General features: G+C 34.0%; 1 protein-coding gene across 2 annotated transcripts; it reads left to right on the top strand.

The window, feature by feature from the left end:
- Positions 1 to 332: 332 nt before the first annotated feature.
- Positions 333 to 21,435, top strand: LOC148303507 (uncharacterized). Of its 2 annotated transcripts, XM_088269824.1 has the most exons (13): positions 339 to 422; positions 502 to 555; positions 5,735 to 5,866; positions 7,408 to 7,557; positions 8,270 to 8,344; positions 9,533 to 9,644; positions 11,511 to 11,612; positions 14,127 to 14,312; positions 15,070 to 15,165; positions 17,328 to 17,423; positions 18,278 to 18,389; positions 20,083 to 20,255; positions 20,731 to 21,435. In XM_088269824.1, the coding sequence occupies exons 3-13, from the start codon at positions 5,736 to 5,738 to the stop codon at positions 20,869 to 20,871; spliced, it is 1,374 nt and encodes a 457-aa protein (XP_088125950.1). In that variant the 5' UTR covers positions 339 to 422; positions 502 to 555; position 5,735; the 3' UTR covers positions 20,872 to 21,435. The 2 variants fall into 2 exon arrangements, with proteins under 2 accessions (XP_088125949.1, XP_088125950.1); XM_088269823.1 differs by having other exon boundaries at positions 333 to 555.
- The last annotated feature ends 429 nt before the right edge of the window (positions 21,436 to 21,864 follow it).

The following is a 21,864-nucleotide window of genomic DNA, read 5'->3' as shown; positions in this document are numbered from 1 at the left end:
CTGGGACTGTCATTCAAATACAGTCTAAAACATAATTATAAATAAATAAATGACAGACCCCGAATCAGACGATAAAACCTTTTCATAAAGCATTTTAGCCAAATCAAAATGGATTTTTAAAAAATATTTAGACGGCAATAAATGATGTTTGTCAATTTAATTATTATAATATAATACAATGCATACAGTATTTGATTTAAAAAAGTTAGATTTTTACTTTGGCTATCGGTATTTAAATTTTCCCGCTCATTGCTGTCTCTAGCCGTCAGTTTTTAGGAGCAGCCAACCTTTTTACCAGGTTAGGATAATTTGTGATCTGTGGTATTCTGTACCCCTGTATTCTGTGGAATTCGGTGTTAGAAAGTCTATTGACAGCTGTCATTTTATGCTGAAGAAAATATTTGTTGAGGTATCAAGGGGAGGTATTGCGCATATTTGGTTGAATCTTATTGGAAAATTAAAACAGTGTTGTCAGTGGTTACAATTTAATATTTGTTATAGCTTTCGGAATACGAGGCGGAGATTTTCCAGTTTTTCAATTTGACGCAACATATTGTGAGTATGTAATGTAAAAAATTTTTTCATCGCGTCACGTAAAACATAATGTCTTCTTCTTTATTACTCAGCGAAATCTTGCAAAGTACGGTCGTTCCGTTAAACCTGCGACATTTCAAATATTTATGCCCGTATTACATATGCATAAGGTGACATTTCACCATGAAACATGAAAAATTTTGAAACATATTTTTGACAGCCATATTTCGTATTTACATTGTAATGAAAAAAAAAATGTCCGCCTGTAATTTTTAATTCCGCATACTGCCGCATATTTACGAAAAATACTAGTGACTTTTGTGGTATCATTTTTATTTGACCTTTAAATTTTTTTTTTTGGAATCATTTTCATCAGGATGAAACGTCATGTTGATTTGCCATTTGTTATGTTGAGTTTTGACTCAACCAGATGTCAGGTTTTTATTGATTTGGTCATGCCAAGTCCTCTTGGTCACTCTAATTCTGTACAACTTCATCACAACTAAAGAATTTATGAAATAAATATATGCAATAATGTGTGAACGTTGAAATGTAACTAGCATTCACATACGTCAGCCAGATCCTAATTAAAATACATATCGTATAAATAATTTATGTACTAATTTTTAAATCAAACAGATTTTTTGAGTCTGCTAAGTTGTATTTTATTTAAAAAAAAAAAAACACATAAAAAGTAATACTGTGACAATTGTTTCGCCTAGTTATGGCATTTTCAAACGAATGTTATAAATAATACGTATCGATATCTAGAATCGCCCTAAATTTCCTTTTTTATAACCCTTATACGGACCCAATGGTGCATAGGGCATGCAGTGCTATCCTGATCTTTAAATACGTGAAGGAAAGGTGATTGAGCCTGCGCTTCAGGGTAGTATATAATAAATATTACTTTAAAATTAAACTCTTGAATATACCACTTTAATGTATAGTTTTATATATATATATTATATAATTGTATATATTTATGTATAATTTTAATTTGTACCAGAAGATGAAAACATCTGTAAGTTTTCGAAACTAGTCGTATATATAAATAAAACTCATTAAAGTGGAATATTCAAGTGTTTTATTTAAAAAAAAGAAATCAACATGTCATTCCACAAAGTTAATGCCGAATCAATAAATAATAATAAATATTAAAGTGAAAAATCACTTTTATTTTGAGTCCCTGGGAATCGAACCCGGAATATACAGTACAGAAGCCAAACGTGCTGACCACTACACAATTTCTAAATTAATTATCGACATTAAAAAATCTATGTGGCATCATTGTTTTCACATTTATTAACACATTGTTTGCAGGAAACGCTTAAAAGCGTCTTTTACATACTGTTGGTAGAGAGTGGCAGACACTTATAAGTGTTATATTTGCTCACTTTTGGTAGAGCGCGAGAGAGCGAGTGTTTTGGCCTAGAATTTTCACTCATGAATCACATGAAATTATTGTAACTTTAAACATTAAGAGTAAATCCACTAACGTGTAGGCATAGGCCATGAAGCTGAAAAAGTTGAAGCCTGAGTAGGGTCAAGATAAGCGGTGTTGCGTAAGCCGTAGCTAGATTTCAGAGTCACTTGGACGTTAGGTAATTAAAATAGAGCGCGAGAGATGCCAAAAAACATTGTAGAGATGGGAATTGGATTTTCGATTACTTGTGATTAGTAAACTGAGGGTCAGGCGGCAGACTGTCTGAGTATAATTAGTACCGGGGTTGATGAAAAAACTGCCCGATAACAATGTGTTAAGACAAAGAAATAGTGTCAACCTAATCAATTGTTTCTAATTGTCTTACTGTCAGGTATCAAGTAAAAGTGCAAACAACTCTTGTATAATTTTCAATATTTAAAGCATTTACTTTGTGGTTAGTCATTTTTACTATTATATTTTTTTTACAAAAATGTTAGTAATATTAGTATATAACCACTCACCGAGATTTTTTTATGTCTACCGGTTTTGAGACGTACCCGTCTCTTCGTCAGGATAACCACTACAACAGCATGCAAACAATACTACACATCACCATGGCACTATTCACACATATATAACTACACAAAATGTTGATCACATGCGATTTTGGTCAACCCTAGGATCAACATGCACTAGGGGTTGCACTTAGTGCATGTTTACTTAGCACTTATTGCATGTTTATTCTGCACTTATTGCATGTTGGCCTCTAGTTGACTAAAATCGAATGTGATCAACATTTTGTGTAGTTGTTGATGTGTGAATAGTGTTATGGTGGTGACAGGTAGTATTGTTTGCATGCTGTAGTAGTGATTGTCCTGACGAAGAGACAAGTACGTCTCAAAACTGGTGGACAAAAAAAATCTCGGTGACTGGTTATATACTAATACTACTAACATTTTTGTAAAAAAATATAAAAGTAAAAACTCTTGTATTCTTTATTCAGCCCTAACCTAAATAATAACTTCATTAATTGATTCGGCAGTCAATTTGTGGTAAAATCTATCCATTTTTAATTAATGTTTTACTTAGTAAATGCTATTTTTTTCTTAAAATCTACTGTGACACATGTTTCGATGCATTCCGCATCATTTTCAAACACTGTATGTGAAGCTAATTCTAAATTTTAGAGTTGGGTCCTTGGGACGTTGAATCGACCCCCTCTTCAACCTTCAAAGTCCCAAGGACCCAACTCTGAAATTTAGAATTAGCTTCACATACGGTGTTTGTCCGCCTCCGTAGTGTAATGGTCAGCACGCTCGGCTACCGTTCTGGAGGTCCCGGGTTCGATTCCCAAGGGGGGTAAAATAAATATAAGTGATTTTTTCACTGTCATATTTATTCAATATTACCCTGGACTGGTACCTGAAGCGGAGGGCTGATCACCTTTCCTTCATGTGTAAACGATCAAGATAACACTGCGTTTATATGACGCAGTGCCCTATGCACCATTGGGGTGCGGATAAGGGTTTTATTATATTATTATTATTACGGTGTTTGAAAATTATGCGGAATGCATCGAAACACGTGTCATTGTAGATTTTTAGAAATAGTGGTATTAACTAAGAAAAACATTATTTAAAAATGGATAGATTTAATACAAATTGACTGCCGAATCAATTAATGAAGTTATTATTTAGGTTAACTAAATAATAGTTCCCAGTAGTAACATTTCTCATTTTTATCCTTCTTATTGCGATTGTTATAAAATGTACAATAACCTAGATTTAAAGGTCATATTTGTGATAAATGTGTAAACATTTTAGTACTGCAACTTTTGATTAACAAGCTATTCTGTCATATTTTATGCAGAGGGGTTATCACATCGACGTTCTATGTGAACTGGAGACATGAACTGGAGACAGTTATTAATTTAATACTTTATTCTTTCTGATTGCTACATTGTAAATTCTTGCTTGCATTGCAAACCTTTTAACTCTTACTACTCTGTAGGCCAGACATTCTGGCCCGTATGATTCTAGTAGACAGCTCCGTGGGCCACAATGTCTGGCCCGGCGCAGGTATAACTTTAATCACTGATTTCTCTATCACCCAAGTATATTCTACAAAAAAATATTTTAGATAAATACAGTTAATCTTAATTAACATGGTCATACAAATTGCCAGACAGTGTGTCCCAAAATCAGGGAACCAAAATATTGATATTAATGATAGAAAAACGTCGCATTTTTTTGACCAGAGTAGCTGATTGGTAATGGTTCAACGTTGGAGTGCTAACTAACTACCTAACTAACTATCACGCTGCTTCTCCGCAGGGAAGGCAGAGAGAATAGAACGCCACACCACTCTGTCTTTGCAAACATTCTTCGCCTCTTCCACGTTCATGCATCTTCTCGTACATACCCACCGATTATTTTGACTCCTAACCTGACATACAAAATATTGTGAATAACTGATAATAATTTGTCCACCTCCGTAGTGTAATGGTCAGCACGCTCGGCTACCGTTCTGGAGGTCCTGGGTTCGATTCCCAGGGGGGGTCAAATAAATATAAGTGATTTTTTCACTCTAATATTTATTCAATATAACCCTGGACTGGTACCTGAAGCGGAGGGTTGATCACCTTTCCTTCGTAATCAAGATAACACTGTATAATTGTACACTGTGCACACTTTGTATAATGCAGTGCCCTATGCACCATGGGGGTGCTAATAAGGGTTTGAATTGAAAAATTGAAATAACATAAAATAATTAAACGTTTGTTGTCACAAAATAAAATATTGTCAGGTATGTCAGGAAACCTGACAAAAATTTGTCAGTGTATCTGGTGCATATTAAATATTTATGGAATAGATATATTTTTTCGTGTGCGTAGGTCATACGAGTTAGCGCAGAATGGTGAAGAAAAACTGCGCGTATCATGTACGCTCGTATGTGTAGGGCGGTTAACACTCTCCTTATCACCCATCGTTCACTTTATGTAATACCACTTTAAAAAACACTACTTCGTGACTGGTATTTCTAACCGTTCGGTCGATTGATGCTTAAGGATGGGAAGAGTATTTTTACCTTCTGCGCCGGCCTCATTTCAAAGTCATAAAAGAAGGAGTTATTTGATGTTTTTATATGAATATTATGTCGCTCACTCTTTTCAAGAACATCATAAATCAAAAAACTCCTTTTTTCAGGAGAACGTTTTTAAAGTTTAAAAATATAATACAATGTATTAAAAATCAATATCAAGCCACTTATTGAACTTTTTACTGTCCAACAGATCTTTTTAGGTAAAACCTAAAGGTTTTTTCTCCATTTGAAAAGTATTTAGTCTTTTTCTGGGATAAAGTACATTTTCTGGGCATTCCGAAAACATGCACAATTGAAAATTGACGATTTTTGATATATGAGGTTGTTGAAAGGAGTGAGCGATATATTAAAACAGTTGCTGACTGATATTAAAGTTCGGAAGGTGTTCTCTCTGGGGCTAAAGTACGAGCTATTGCACCTTATCATAAAAGGCAAAATAGAGTTTTGATCAAGGTAGGGCGTGATCAAAATGCAAAAACAACACAGCTGAAAATTTACAATTTTTGATTTATGACGTTCTTGAAACGAGCGAGCAATGTATCAATCTCTTTGTAGGTCTTAACTATATGTACATAACTGTCGAATCCCATCGCCAGCGTTCCGCAGGCGTAAAAAACACCCGTCCTTAGTGTGTTTGTATACAAAATAAATTCCAGGTTTGATTATTTCCAGAATGTCCTGGGGGGAATTGCCCGTTCTGCCTCTGTGCAGGATTTTCGAGTTCCTTCCGCACGAGGATTGTCTCTCCGCTTCCGCAACATGTCGCCATTGGAGATACTGCCTCATGTTCATCAAGATCAAACGGTAACGTAGTCATATCCTCCCATCGCTCTTTCCACAGGTAAGATGCGGTCGATCAATCCATCTACGTAGACTCCAGTCTAACAGAGAACAGCGAAGATCCAGCAGAAATCAGAGGGAAAATTGCAGCAGGCAACAAAACATACTTTTCTTTGTAACCAGTATTTTGTTATTTATTGATGAGAGCTGCATTTATTATTTACCGTGGTTATTATGTACAAGGTTTAAAGATCAATTAGTCGATTTTTCTACAACATTTTGAGTGTGTCCAAATACTTGTTCACAAATCTGGATTATGGACGCACTCAGAATGTTGTAAATAAATTATCTGGTCGAATTATAAGCTATAATGATATTTTCTGGCATTTCTCATGTGTGTGATTATAATCCAGGATTCAAACCTCACATACTAATAAAAGAGTTTCTGCTCAGTAAAAAGCTTCTTTTCATCTCACTAATAGATGTCTCTAGTGAAGTTATAGTGATTCAAGTACAATGTTTCAAAATGGGTTCATATATATAGAACTTCCAAGAATCTGAGTATTGTGGGTGTCAATAATGGGTAGAATTGGTGAATGTTACATGTGTGTAAAGTGATCACGTAAACCAGCCTATGACGGTCGTCAGCCCCGTAAATGATCAGACTTCCATATTCTTCTTCATCTTTGATGAGATGTCAAAAAATAATAAAGTGGATATTTGTTTCTTCTAGATAAAAACATGTTTTATTTCAATCCGTATTGGGAACAGGAGGGATAATCTAGCGTGGGCCAATCAGGAACTTCCCAGCATTTGCTCATTGCTGGGAGGAAACCACATAAGACTTCTCAGGAGACACCTGACTATTGACTGTCCTTAACAGGCCTTCCTTCCCACTAGAAGAGGGTTCGGCATTTTGTGTCCTAGCTTGGTTTGTGGTACCAATGTCCTTCACTATTTTTTTCATCTACAATACCACCTCTCGTGAGAGTTTCTTATGAACTAACACGGATCCGATATTGAATATTTCCTCATCCAGGCTTCTGCAACTTGTTGCCAGCTGGAGCTGTTGTCAGAGTTTAGTTTTAAGTCACGTAGTGTCCACAGGAAAGCCAATAAATCATTTACAAGACTATTGTAAGAACTGTGTCGGGATATGGATGTAAAACGCTAACACTGACAGCAAGGATGGTGGACAGCTGCATGCTGGATAAATTCCAAAGAAAGGATTTGAGAATAATATGTGGCCCCGTAAAAGGGGAACAACAACAAACTATATGAAGTGGCGTATCTGGGACAACATTGAACTTTATGATGGCCCCTAGTATCTCTAGTATATAGTCCATATGAGACTCCTTAGGTTGAGATGGGCTGGACATGTACAGAGAATGCCAAACACAACAATACAACATGTACAATGATGTTCCTTCATAAATGTATACGAAAAGAGACGCACTTCATTGACTTTATTTGTATATAATATTGTCCGCACTGATGAATTTTTAAAGGTATTTAATTTTTATGTATTTAGCAGATTTGTATGCTAAACTGACTGATGATTGTAGGGAGTTTCTACGCCTGAAAGTAGACAAGAAATCTGCGAAGAAGAATAGTTTCCTCACACAACTGTACCGCCGCAATCTCAAGAAGCTAGAATGTGTCCTGGCGGCTTCCAGCCAAGAGTGTTCCAAGTTTGGTGAAAATGTCCTCGAAAGGTGAGTTTGCTGATCAATATAATAATACCCTACAGACGGCTGTGGCCTAACAAATTGAATAAATTGATTCACCCTGTATATAACCCTCATTCTTTTGACCCTTTGAGCAATGGGTTTTAATGACGATTTTATTGGGTAAAGGGTGGGTTTTTATTTCAAATATCACTCACTCCTTTCAACAACGTCATAAATCAAAAAATTTGATTTTTCAGGAGATCGTTTTTAAAGTTTAAGAATATAATGAAATGTATAAAAAATAAATATCAAGCCACTTATTGAACTTTTTACTGTGCAACAGATCTTTTTAGGTAAAATCTGAAAAAAAAAATCCATTTGAAAAATATTTCGTGAATCAAAAAAATTATTAAACAATATTTTTTCTTCAAAATGCAAAAACAACACTTCCTGCCCTGTAGCGGGTAAATATTAAGTTTAAAATATGCCACTTTTGCTGGGAAATAGTATATTTTCTGGGCATTCCGAAAACATGCACAACTGAAAATTGACAATTTTTGATATATGACGTTGTTGAAAGGAGTGAGCGATATGTGAACTAATTATGAAAGAATTTAGTATTTAGGGTGTTACATACTGTTATTAAGGTGTAAGTCTTTTTAAATTGTTGAAATATCTTGATATCTCCTTTGTTAGATCTTTTTCCTATTTTTCTTTTTGACTTCTAATATTTGTTTTGTATTTATAACATTTTTAGCTTCTGCAACTCCAAATGCCTCACTAGTGTCACTTTTGTTCCAACGGCGCAATTTGTCTCCATGGAAAGTACAAAGTAAGCATACTATGGATGTTATTCAATTAAGTTTTCTATTGTATAGTCTGTATATCGTAGTCATACAGGAGAAAGTGGCCAGCTAACAAAACGTAAAATGTTCAGGAGAGCCATTGAAATCACTTTTGCTTGGCAAGAAAATAAACAATAATGCAGTTAGTCATTTTTTAATAAGTCCATATATTATACTTCCAAGTTTAAAATCGCTTTGGGATTTTTTCAGGGCGATACATATTAAGCTAGTAAGATATCAAATAGTCAATAATCACGTTTTTGTAAAAAAATGCACTTGGTCACTTTCTCCCGTATACGATATGTTTGTATTGTTCATTCAGTTTCTTTTTTAAACTGTTTGTGTCTTTTATATTTTTAATTTCTAAAGGGAGGGCTGTTGAATTTTTTTATTCCTAAGTATATGTAATTTTGTTGGCACTGTTTTGTGTTGCATTTGGGTATTTTAAAATGATATTTCTTACAAACTTTATAAAATTAAACAACTTTGTTTTAACCACTTTTTTATTATTAGTACACTTTAACCTACCGGTTACGACAAGAACCTTGTCGTCATCAGGGTTTATTAAATTCTAAAACATTAGAAAAAAAAACATTAAAATATTCATAATTAATTACAATCCCTTACCAAAAACTTCCACATACTCCGTAAAAAATCCTAAATGTTATTTTTATTATCCACTGCATAGCAAACCCAAATAACAACTAATGGAATCACCCAAAAACAAATTTGTTTAATTTTATAATAAAAACCCTTAACCCTTATCCGCACCCGAATGGTGCATAGGGCACTGTGTCATATAAACACAGTGTTATCTTGATCGTTTTTACACATGAAGGAAAGGTGATCAGCCCTCCGCTTCAGGTACCAGTCCATGGTAATATTGAATAAATATTACAGTGAAAAAATAACTTATATTTATTTTGCCCCCCTTGGGAATCGAACCCGGGACCTCCAGAACGGTAGCCGAGCGTGCTGACCAAAAATAAATTAATTTTATAAAGTTTGTAAAATGTGCCACAAAGTATCTGCGAAAAACATTCAAGAAATGATATTTCTTATATTTTCACGGTTGTTCCAATTCTCATTCTTCTAGGTTACATGCCGTGTGTGTGTGTGTGTGTGTGTGTGTGTGTGTGTGTGTGATTAGTGCTAATTGTTAAATAATATTTCAGGATCTTGACGATGTATCTGCTACAATTCTGCGACTTACCAACGCTGACCTGCATCAACGTCCACGGCTGCACAGAGTTTACAACATTTACACCATTTATTCTGAGAAGAATTGTAAGTGATACAGTAAAACCCGGATTTTACGTATTTTTATCAACATAACATAACATTTTGAGTGTGTCCAAATACTTGTTCACAAAATTACATCTCACCAATATATGTCTCTAGTGAAGTTCTAGCGATTCGAGAACAAGGTTTCTAAATTGGTGCATATATATATATATATATATATATATATATATATATATATATATATATATATATATATATATATATATATATATATATATATATAGAGCTTCCAAGAATTTGAGTAATGTGGTTGTCAATAATGGGTAAAATTGGTGAATGTTACACGTGTGTAAAGTGATCACTTAAACCAGCCTATGACGGTCGTCAGCCCCGTAAATGCCCAGACTTCCATATTCTTCTTCATCTTTGTGTCAAAAAATAATAACAACATAAATTGTATACATTTATTTAAATCACAATTTTAAACATTTTTAAATAAAAATATTTTGCCAAGACCCACCAAGCCACCTTGTGTGTCTTGACGGTGGAGTTCTTTTTTAATACATTTTATATTGTTTTTAACGATTTTAACCTAATATACACACAAAAAAGAGATAAAAATTAAGAATGTATGCATTTTACAATTTTCATAAAATTAACTCTTGATCATTCACCCATTCCTTTATTTTGCCTTTGTTCCAAATTTTAAATGCTATCACATTACAATAATTAAAGAAAACACTTCGTTTTTTACCACTTGAGTTTTATTATAGACTACATGTTTCAGAAGTTAAACTTCCATCATTCAGGTCTGTATAATAACTTAAATATAAAATATAAAATTTTTCTATAAATAAGGAGAGGGGAAAGTAAGGGGAAGGGGTTAGTCAAGGAACGGAGTTTGAAAACAAAGGAAAAATTGAAAGCAATGTGAAGAATTTTGAAACAATATATTATTTAATAAATTATTATTAGAATTCAGGTTTTTTTGTATTTCTAAATTTTCAAGATAATTCATAATTTGGCCTTTATATGGAACAAGGTGTAATAATTTTAATTTATGAGAGTGAAATGAGTGATTAGTATCTATTATATGATTTGCAAATTCCGAAAAATAATTACTAACAAGACCGCTTTGATGTTCTTTAATTCTAATCTTCAAATTTCTCGCAGTTTGGCCAATATATTTTCTATCACAATCTCCACACGAAATTTCATAAACACCACTTTTTTGTAATAAATCAATTTTAGATTTTGAGTTATCGAGGATTTTATGTAAATTATTATTAGTATAATATGCAGGTTTTATATTGGAGGGTAAGATTTTTGAAATATTTTTAGTTATTGAACCCGTATATAAAATTTTTCGCCAAGATTTATTTTTAATTGAATCATTATTAGGAGCTGAATATATGTATTTTTTGGTTAAATTATTTTTAGTTTTATTTTTTAACATTTTATCTATTAGTGCGCTATTATACCCGTTGTGTTTTGCTATTATTTTAATTGTGTTTAATTCACGATTATAATTAGAGTTACTGAGGGGGATATTAACTAGTCTATTTAATAATGAATGGAAACTGGCCATTTTATGTGAAATGGGATGAATGGAATCAGCTGGAATGACTGTGTCAGTGTGTGTTGGTTTACGATATATATTAAAATCTAATTTATTATTTATAACTTTAATCGATAAATCAAGAAAATTTAGGGTATTATCGTCATTTTTTTCCATAGTAAATTTAATATTATTATGTTATGTGTTGATGTGAGTAAGGAATGAATCTATTTGTCTATCAGTCCCAATAAAAATACAAAAAATGTCATCAACGTATCTAAACCATCTAAAAATACATGTTTTTACAATGCTATCACATTGTTGTAAATCTTTTGAATTTGTTGTTTCAGCAAAATAAAGCTGAATTTAAAGTGCTTGGAACGGCTGGATTTCGTCCTCAGATGAAGCTCGCCTACTCTCCGCTGCTGTTTCAAGGTTTCGACAGCTTACAGGTAAAACTATCAAATATGAGATATACATACACATTTCGCTCACTCCTTTCAAGAGCGTCATAAATCAAAAATCGTCAATTATCAATTGTGCATGTTTTCGGAACGCCCAGAAAATGTACTATATCCCAGCAAAAGAGGCATATTTTTAACTTAATATTTACCCGCTAAGTGTTGTTTTTGCATCTTGAAGAAAAGGTATTGTTTAATTATTTTTTTAAATATAATAATAATAAAACCCTTATCCGCACCCCAATGGTGCATAGGGCACTGCGTCATATAAACGCAGTGTCATCTTGATGGTTTACACATGAAGGAAAGGTGATCAGCCCTCCGCTTCAGGTACCAGTCCAGGGTAATATTGAATTAATATGACAGTGAAATCATGAAAAATCACTTATATTTATTTTACCCCCCTTGGGAATCGAACCCGGGACCTCCAGAACGGAAGCCGAGCGTGCTGACCATTACACTACAGAGGCGGACATATACTAGACACGGAATATACTAAATATTTTTCAAATGGAGAAAAAACCTTCAGGTTTTACCTAAAAAGATCTGTTGCACAGTAAAAAGGTTCAGTAAGTGGTTTGATATTTATTTTTAATACATTGTATTATATTCTTAAACTTTAAAAACTTTCTCCTGAAAAATCAAGTTTTTTGATTTATGACGTTCTTGAAAGGAGTGAGCGATTTGTTGATGTGTTTTTTAATTTTTGTTTTTAGGCATGGCCTGTGTTGAGCCAAAATACTTCCATGTTAATACAATTTTTTTGTATTATAATTATAATTTTTTTATTATTAGATTATATACATTACATACAATAGATACAATAACAATTTACAGTATAAAGGTTTTACAATAAAATAATTACACCTGGACTTTAATTGATTCACTTTCTACCTTGTCCCTTCCAACGAGAAGCAACCATCGACGGACACTGTTCTAAATTATAAATGACTCAATTTTTACGAACATAAATGTAAATACGGATAACATTAACACATTGTTTGCGGGAATCGCTTATAAGTGTCTTTTACATACTGTTGGTAGAGAGCGGGAGATGCTTAAAATCGTTGCATTTGCTTACTTTTGGTAGAGCGCAAGAGATGCCAAAAAACATTGTACTGATTGGAATTGGGTTTGCGGTTACTTGTGATTAGTATATTGAAGGTCAGGCAGTATTGTTTTTTTTTATTTTAATTATTTTTTTTTAATTTTTGCCTCCGTAGTGTAATGGTCAGCACGCTCGGCTACCGTTCGGTAGGTCCCGGGTTCGATGCCCAAGGGGGGTAAAATAAATATAAGTGATTTTTTCACTGTAATATTTATTCAATACTACCCTGGACTGGTACCTGAAGCGGAAGGCTGATCACCTTTCCTTCATGTGTAAACGATAAGATAACACTGCGTTTATATGACGCAGTGCCCTATGCACCATTGGGTGCGGATAAGGGTTTTTTTATATATTTTGTTTAATTTCAATTTATTATTTTAATTTTATTTATTAATTGGAAAACCAACAGAATATTTCGACAAAAATAACATAGTATGATAAAATACAAAAAAAAAAACAATTCCAATTATAGGTTTCCACCTAAGTAATCTAAAAATAAAACAATTTAAATAAATAGTATTCTGAGTATAATAAAGGTTGGGGTTGATGAAAACCGCCCGACAACAACATGTTAATATCTTTGATAGCATGAATGTACTTATTTATTTTCTGTGTATGAAGTTTAAATAAATAAATAAATAAAACTGGCAGAGAAAAATACAGTACAGGTAACCAGTTATGATGACATAGACACACCGCATTGGATATTTTTTCAGGTATACGACATACTAATCATTGTGCCATTTTCTTTGCACAAGTATCTGACGAGCGTGCATCTCTTTTTTGTACGTTTTATATTGTCCATTCCTCTAGTTTATGAAATTACAAAATTTTGTTCCGTGATTTTTCTTTGGGCTAAATGGTGTAATATATAATAAAAATGCAATACTAAGCAATTTCAACAAAACTTCAAATATTTGGGAATTGAATATTTCAATAAACTCCCTAAAGAAATTAAAAAAATAGAAGATATGAAAATTCTTAAGAAAAAAATTAATGCCCGTTACATGTAAATCTTGAAAAAATGTATAAAAAAAGACTATACCATTAGTTATATAAAACATTAAACCATGAGTGTAAGTCCCTCTCCAAGCACAAGAGCTCAGTCTTTTTTTTGGAGAGGCACAGAGAATCTAAAACTTAAAGTTTGCCATATGTATAAATGTTTAGAAAATGTATTATATTGTACTTAAAAATGTAACTATATTGAATAAAAAAAAAATCTTCTTCTTCTTCTCCGTCTTATTCCTCATTGCTGAGGGTTGTGACCCTTGCAGAAGCAATGACTCTTCTCCAGTTATCCCTTGACTGCGCTGCACGTAGCGCTCCAACCTCTGAGGTGACTGCTGCTGCCTTAATTAATAAAATATAAAAAAATAAAAAAAATATGTTTCCAGAGCCTGTCTCTAGATTACACCTCCCACACCGAGGATTTGCTGCTGTTCTACAAGGACCTCCTGCCGAGCCTGAAGAAGCTGTGTCTGAATGTTTGTGTCCGTCCTGCAAGAGGATTCAGGGACCTGGACTCCGCCTGGCAAGAGTGGGCCGACACGCATCCCAACATGACGGTCATCATCAACTGCGTAAGCCCCGCCTTCTACCAATATTCATTCCTATATAGAGGGTGCGATTACTTCTGATGTAATTCTCGGTTATGTTCACTCGCTATTTTCTATCTGATTATTATAGACAACATTTTGAGTGTGTCCAAATATTTGTTGAATAAAAGGCTTCTTTCATCTCACAATAGATGTCTCTAGTGATTAAAGTACAATGTTTCGAAATTGGATCATATATTATAGAACTTCCAAGAATTTGAGTAGTGTGGTTGTCAAACTTGGGTAGAATTGGAGAATGTTACACAATGTGTAAAGTGATCACTTGAACCAGCCTATGATGGTCGTAAGCCCCATAAATGCCCAGACATCCATATTCTTCTTCATCTTTGTTGAGATGTCAAAAAATAAAATATTTATTTTATTATAACAACTAGTTTCGGAAGCTATGCTTACATCTTCATATTTATTTATATTTAGATCTTCATATTTATTTATATTTAGACCTGAAGATAAAAGCATAGCTTCCGAAACTAGTCGTTATAATAAAATAAATATAACTCAAGTGGTAAAAAATAATTGTTTTTCTTTTACAATTTTATCATGTCATACCACTAAGTGAACAAACAAACAAAAAACAATATATAAAAGTATTTTATTGTTTGGTAGACCAGTGTATATACTGTTACAATAATCGACTCTAGATACTTTATCATTTATCAATTGACTGGCAGATTCTTGCGAATGCTCTCAATGTGTAAAAACATGTATGTACTCGTTCCAGATATCCTTGTCGGGACAAATACTGCACGAGCTAGGTAATTCGGTCATTCGACCGGCTCTTCCGCTGGAGGTTTTAAGGGTCATGTTCTGCAAATCGGTAAATATATTATTAATTTATGTACTAAATGTAAAATCAAACACTGATTTTTTGAGTCTACTAAGCTGTATTTTATTGTTAAATTAAAAAACACAAAAATAATTTTGTGACAATTGTTTTGCCTAGTTATAGCATTGTCAAATGAATGTGAAGATTAAATGGACTGACGGTCCTTATAAAGATACAATTTTTGGTACTTTAATAATTTTAACATGTGTGTATACATAGTAATAATTTACGGGAGACAACAGTAGTTAATGGGGCTTGTAGGGAATACTCATATTCATTTTCAGGTAAAGGAAAAATTAGAATGATTAAAGAAAACACTTCGTTTTTTACCACTTGAGTTTTATTATAGACTACATGTTTCAGGTGTTAAACTTCCATCATTCAGGTCTGTATAATAAATTAATAAGTTAATGCCGAAACAATAAATAAAATAAAGGAAAAATTCATTGATATGGTATTGTGAGACCATTAATGTTTTTATAGCTCATGACAAACTTAAGACAGACTATTGTCTCCCGTAAATTATTACTGCAGAAGTTTAAACTTCAGGACCATCAGTCCATTTAATCTTCACATTCGTTTGAAAATGCCTTAACTAGGCGAAACAATTGTCACAAAATTAATTTATATGTTTTTTTTTTAAACAATAAAATACAATTTTTAATTGATGTTTTACTTAGTAATACCACTATTTCTTAAAATCTACTGTGACACGTGTTTCCATGCATTCCGCATCATTTTCAAACATTTTAGTAAAACATTAATTAAAAATGGATAGATTTTACCACAAAGTGACTGCTGAATCAATTAATGAAATAAAATACAACTTAGTAGACTCAAAAACTCAGTGTTTGATTTAACATTTAATGTCGGGCTGTGGTCCCATGGTTAGTGTCGTAGACTCTTAAGTCAGAGTTTCTTGGTTTGAACCCACTCTACCACAATTTGATACTTATTTCTAATAATGAGCCGCTTAGGCTCACAGAAATAGTATGAAATTGAAATATTTGTGTGAATAATGAAAACACAAATATTTCTCTTACAAAAAAAAATGTGGAGTTCTATAAAACAAACGCCAAATCAATAAACATATCATTAACCTTTTAAACGCGTTAACTTTGTTCCTAAGAGACGCCCGTGCGCGGCTGTATTTCACCGTTTTTTAAATGATTACTTTTATCATGTATTTAGTTATGAAACGATTTATTTTCCTAAACAAAAACGTTCAATGGGATTCATTGTGCCTTTTTGGTACTCTATAATACACGTGTGTCACATTATTCTTGAAATATATCGTAATATAAACAAATTAGATCGTAACATAAATAAATCAAAGCACGCATCGTGTGTCACTCTTACCCACTGGCGATGCGTAGCGTCGAGAGTGAGACAGATATAGGGCATGATTATGGCGCGGACTAATTACCGACCGCAAGAAAAATCAGGGATCTGTTGTTTTATTTATCCTTGTGATGTTACAAATTATTAGTCAGATATTTCAACAGATGTCATAAGGCCGAGGATTGACGTATTATTTTATCCAAAGTTCCACACCATGAAAAAATCCCTCCAAGTTGAACTGAGGTTCGAAACTTGGAGCAAAGTGAAAACACAAACGCTTATGTCAGCCGCGTATGGGGCATGTCTTGTTAAAACACATACGCTTATGCGAGCCGCCGGGATCCGGTTAATAAATCAATATATTGTCAAGAAAGCACCTCACAGCAAAGCTCATAAATTACAATTAACATGGGAAAGATATTTATACCCGTTCGGTCGATTTGGTGCTTAAGAAAGGGAAGATCCTAATTTTACAATTTGACATTTGATGATTTGAATTTTGAATGGAAATCTTAACGAATACCATCCCATTGAGTAACCGAAAAAGTATAAATTATATTTTATATGAAATGTAAATTTTAATTCTGACCATGCAATAAATCTGTCTCTTCACAGGGTAATGTAATGAACATTCAGATTTATGTATAGGAGTAATTATAAAGTGTTTAAAATACTTTTGTTAGGGGATAATTTGGAAATGACAGATAATCAAATATATTTAGAATATTGAAAGCATTAACTTTGTGGATCTTATTGATATATTATTTCTCAAAATAATATAATCTAATATACTTTATTTTGTGAATTTTCAGTTGAATAACGATATAATAGACAGTTTGGTGCACTATCAAAACACATTCAAAGAGCTACTTTGGGTGGATGCCATGACAACGGACATGTTGAAATACGTGAGTATATCTTTTTATTTTAGTATTTTCGCCAATTTGACAATAACCTATCATTTGCTACAAAAGATTTTTTTAATTTAATTAAAATTTTTTTTTATTTGGGTTAATAACAGCAACATATGTAAAACAAAACAATTAAAAGATATACATTAAACAAGCCAATTATAGTTAACCACAGAAACATAAAGATTAGTATGAAATATTTAGTGTGGATCTGAATGTGTGTGTGATGTTGATTCTAGTAGGGACATGCATAAAATGCAGTGCATATTGATAACATTGTGAAATTTCAATTATTTAAAAAAAGGCTACTTGATTTGGGTCCCGAGAACTCAATTGATGGTCACCCCACCAAAGCAGTAGACTGGTTTAAATATTATAAATGATTTAAATAATCCTAGTCCTATCTGAGGTATGTGCTCAAAGGAGAGAAGTAAGAGCTATTGCGAGTTTCTCCAGGGTATGCTTGGCTACAATAGTTTAGAGACTAGAAGGAATGTGTATTTGATTACTAATTTTTATCGATTTTTGCGCGGTATGATCGATAATCCAAAAATTATCCGGAACATTGGTCTGTATGTTCCCAATAGTTACCTAAGACAGCATCGGCATAGATTGTTTCACATTCCTATACACAGGACCAACCTGCCGATGGTCATGCCTGTAGGAAGAGCTACCGCTATGTTGAACAATATCTCATTAGATATTCATCTGTTTCATGTGTCTGAAGGTGTTTTTCGAAGCAGGATTCTTCTATGCCTTTAGCAATAGTTCTTGCATATATTTTATTTTAATATGTGTGATGATTGCAATCTGTGATCGTATTGACTTATTTTGGTTTACCTTGTTTACAGAACTCGAGGATTGTGGACGCCCGTCGCGAGGAGTACTACCGATCCCAGACAACCAACCCCCTCATCATGATGTGCTGGAGGTGCCTCAACTTGGAGTATATCACTGTTCACGGTGAGTTCTTTGGCTCTTTCTCTGCGGTTGTCACGTTTAGTGTGTGCATAACAAGTGAAGTTATGACCTGCATATTTTGAGTGTTTCATATTATTTTTTAATTGAAAATCACTTGAAAACTGTAAGGTATGTGGGTATGTCAGCGACAACAACATAGCCGTAATCGTGGGTATACCCGCAAAGTCTGACAAGCGCATTCTAGATTCGTCTCTCCTAGAAACCAGTCACTTACTTAGAGCTACCTAGTCATACTTATGTAGGAATAAACCAAAGTCAAAGTACTCGCGAGTTATTACTGATTATCTCTTTTACTTGATAGGATTTCAAATTTGAATAAATATCGTAGAACTTTGATGGGGGCTACTTGAACTTTGATGTGTTACTTGAGCCCAGTACAAAAAAGAGATTGAAATCTGTATTTGGACTACAATAATGAATGTATCATGGCAATAAGTGTCACCTATCAGGGAAACAATGAATCATGTCCATGCGTTCATTATTGTAGACCAAATACGGATTTAAATCTCTTTTTTGTACTGGGCTCAAGTAACACATCAAAGTTCAAGTAGCCCTGTTCTACGGTAATCATCATAAATTCACCAAATTCTATATTTTTAGTGCATTATGAGATTGTACTGAGATGGTCATACTGAGATGGCCCTGTAAATGTCCAGACCAGAAGAGAAATATATGTTTTTATTATTTACAAAAATAACTGTACTTACTTAAAAATTACTGTAAATGCCCAGACTTCTATTTTTATTGTGTATTTTTTTTGAAAAGAGAAATATTTGCGTTTTTATTATTTATAAAAATACTACAATTTCATACTATTTATGTGAGCCTGAGCGGCTCATTATTAGAAATAGGTATCAAGATCCCTTGACTTCATAGTAAAAAAAAAGCTCTGTAAAAGCCCAGACTTCTATTTTCTTCTTCATCTGAGTTCATTAGATGTGAACTTAACCTTTTAACTGCCGACAGGTACATGTATAGCGGTACCCAGCACGCCTCGAATTTTACGACAAATATAAACCTTCTAAACATATCTTTTTTGAAAGTGAAATAATATTTATTTATAAAACTTATCAAATAAATGAACAATTAATTTTATGATTATGGATAAATGACTGCACCAGTCATGCAGTCATTTATCCATAATCATAAAATTAATTGTTCATGGTGCAGGGTTGTCACAAAATTTGTCATAGAAAATAGGAAAACTTAATTATATGTCAAAAGTAATTGTTTATGTTACTTTAATATTAAAAGTATACACACACACACACACACACTATGATTTAAAAAAACGAAAAATGAAAAATCATCAGAATCGACACTAAAATCACTGTCATCAGATTCGGCAGTGACGGCAACTCGGGGATTATTGGACAACCCTGAGCGCCATTAGTTGTGCTAACGACAAAGCTCTCTTTAATTTACGTTTAAAGTGGTAAAAAAAATTCTGTTTCAATTCCAAGTATGCAAAGATATTCTCAATAGATGTCACTATGCGTTCAATATATTTGTACATTTTAAATAATTGATTTCCTTTAGTAAAAGCCAATTTAAAACGGCGTGTCTTAAGACGTAATTTCTGTAGGAGCGGTGCTCCGTTCACAGAAAATTATGCGTCTTAAGACTCTTTTGGCAGTTAACCGGTTAATAATAATTTGTGATGATTGATTTGTAGGGTACTGGCAGACGGCCCTAGACCTGCTGGGCATGGCGCGGCTGCGGGGCACCTCCCTGAAGGGGCTGGCCGTGTCGGCGCTGCTGCCGCCCGACGGGCCGGCCTGCGAGCCCTTCTACAGGCGCTGGCGCCCGCTCCACGAGCCCCCTCACCTCAGCGACTCCTTCCTAGAGGTGAGCTCCCACGCGTTCCCACTTCAGATGAACAGCAAGGCAAAAATGCCCGTGTTATCAGTTGAAAGTCAAGATGAATCAAGTGGAAATGTTATCGTTTCATTAATTGATTCGGCAGTCACTTTTTTGGGAAAATCTATCCATTTTTAATTAGTGTTTTAATCTATTGTAATAGTGAAGTTGCACACTTTAACTGGTTTTCAAGATTTTTTGAGATTGCGTTAAATTGGCAATGCTGAAGAGCGTGTGAACGGATATGGTTCACTGTTTTTATAACAACATGCATGACTTGGCTCATAGAATACTTGAGGGCATAAATTTTGTTGATGCATCAAACCGTGTATCACAAATAAATCACTGGTTTAAAAATATATTCTTCATAAATGGCCGCGGGCCGCACGTAAGGGCGCCGCGGGTTAGCCACACATGATTTAATAGTTTGAAATGTTTGTAACGTTTGATTGTGAATTTTCAGAAAATGAACCGCACTCTAAACTTCCCGTGGCGGGTCTTGAATGGACGCGATCTCCATCCATCTCTGGTTGCCAATCCGGACGAGAACCCTCACCTGGTGCAGGACTACGTAATGAAGGCCATTCGTAACGACCTGCCTTAAACCTGCCCTCCGCTTCCCGCCAGATCAAACGACAACATGCCGATGTAGCAATGTATGCTTTTAGGTAACCAGGTAACCGCGCACACGACACATGACTCGAATAACTTCTTCTTCTCCGTCTTATTCCTCATCGCTGAGGGTTGTGACCCTTGCAGAAACAATGACTCTTCTCCAGTTATCCCTTGACTGCGCTGCACGTAGCGCTCCAACCACTGAGGTGCCTGCTGCTGCCTTAATTTGATCGGTCCATTGTGTGGGGGTCCTCTCCCTCTCTTTCCCTCCAGGCTACCGATCACAACTAGTCGTTCCAGGCTATCCTCGTAGCCACGCGCAACGTGTCCAAAGAACTCAAATAACAACCGCACGCAATATAGAGTATTGCGTTTTACCTTTCCTTTCCGGTGATATGTATTTACTACAATTTGACTCTAATAACGAGAATATCGCTATAAAATATAACAGATGTTATTTATTGATTCGGCATCCACTTTGTGGAATGACATGATTATTTTATTAAAATTAAAGACTTGAATATACCACTTTAATGAGTTTTAATTTGTACCAGAAGATGAAAACATTTGTCATTTTCGAAACTAGTCGTGTATATATAAATAAAACTCATTAAAGTGGTATATTAAAGTGTTTAATTTTAATAAAATAAATATAACAGATACGGGCTGAGAATTTTTGTATTCCTCCATAGTACAATTACGTATTACATAAAAGTATTATAATATAATAAATAGTTATTGATTTGCAGTGACGGAAATAAATTATTTGTGAAAAAATCAGGGATAGAATCACCAATACACAAACGTTTCTCGGTGTGTGCGTGCGTAACATGCTTTGCGTACATGCGCACGCGATTTTATACTGTTTCCGCCAATCTCTTCTTAGTAGAGCGCAAGTCGTCCTTCGGGGTGGTTGTGCCGCTACACCAGCTATAACGGCTACTTGAGATTGATTTTTTTCTCGGTTTCAGATACTTACCAG

This window comes from Brachycentrus maculatus, unplaced genomic scaffold (genome assembly GCF_059751285.1).
Source record: "Brachycentrus maculatus isolate JH-2025_06_01 unplaced genomic scaffold, ASM5975128v1 h1tg000365l, whole genome shotgun sequence".
NCBI lineage: Eukaryota > Metazoa > Arthropoda > Insecta > Trichoptera > Brachycentridae > Brachycentrus > Brachycentrus maculatus.
The sequence above is the reverse complement of the archived record's forward strand: the minus strand, read 5'-3'. Positions and strand labels throughout refer to the sequence as shown.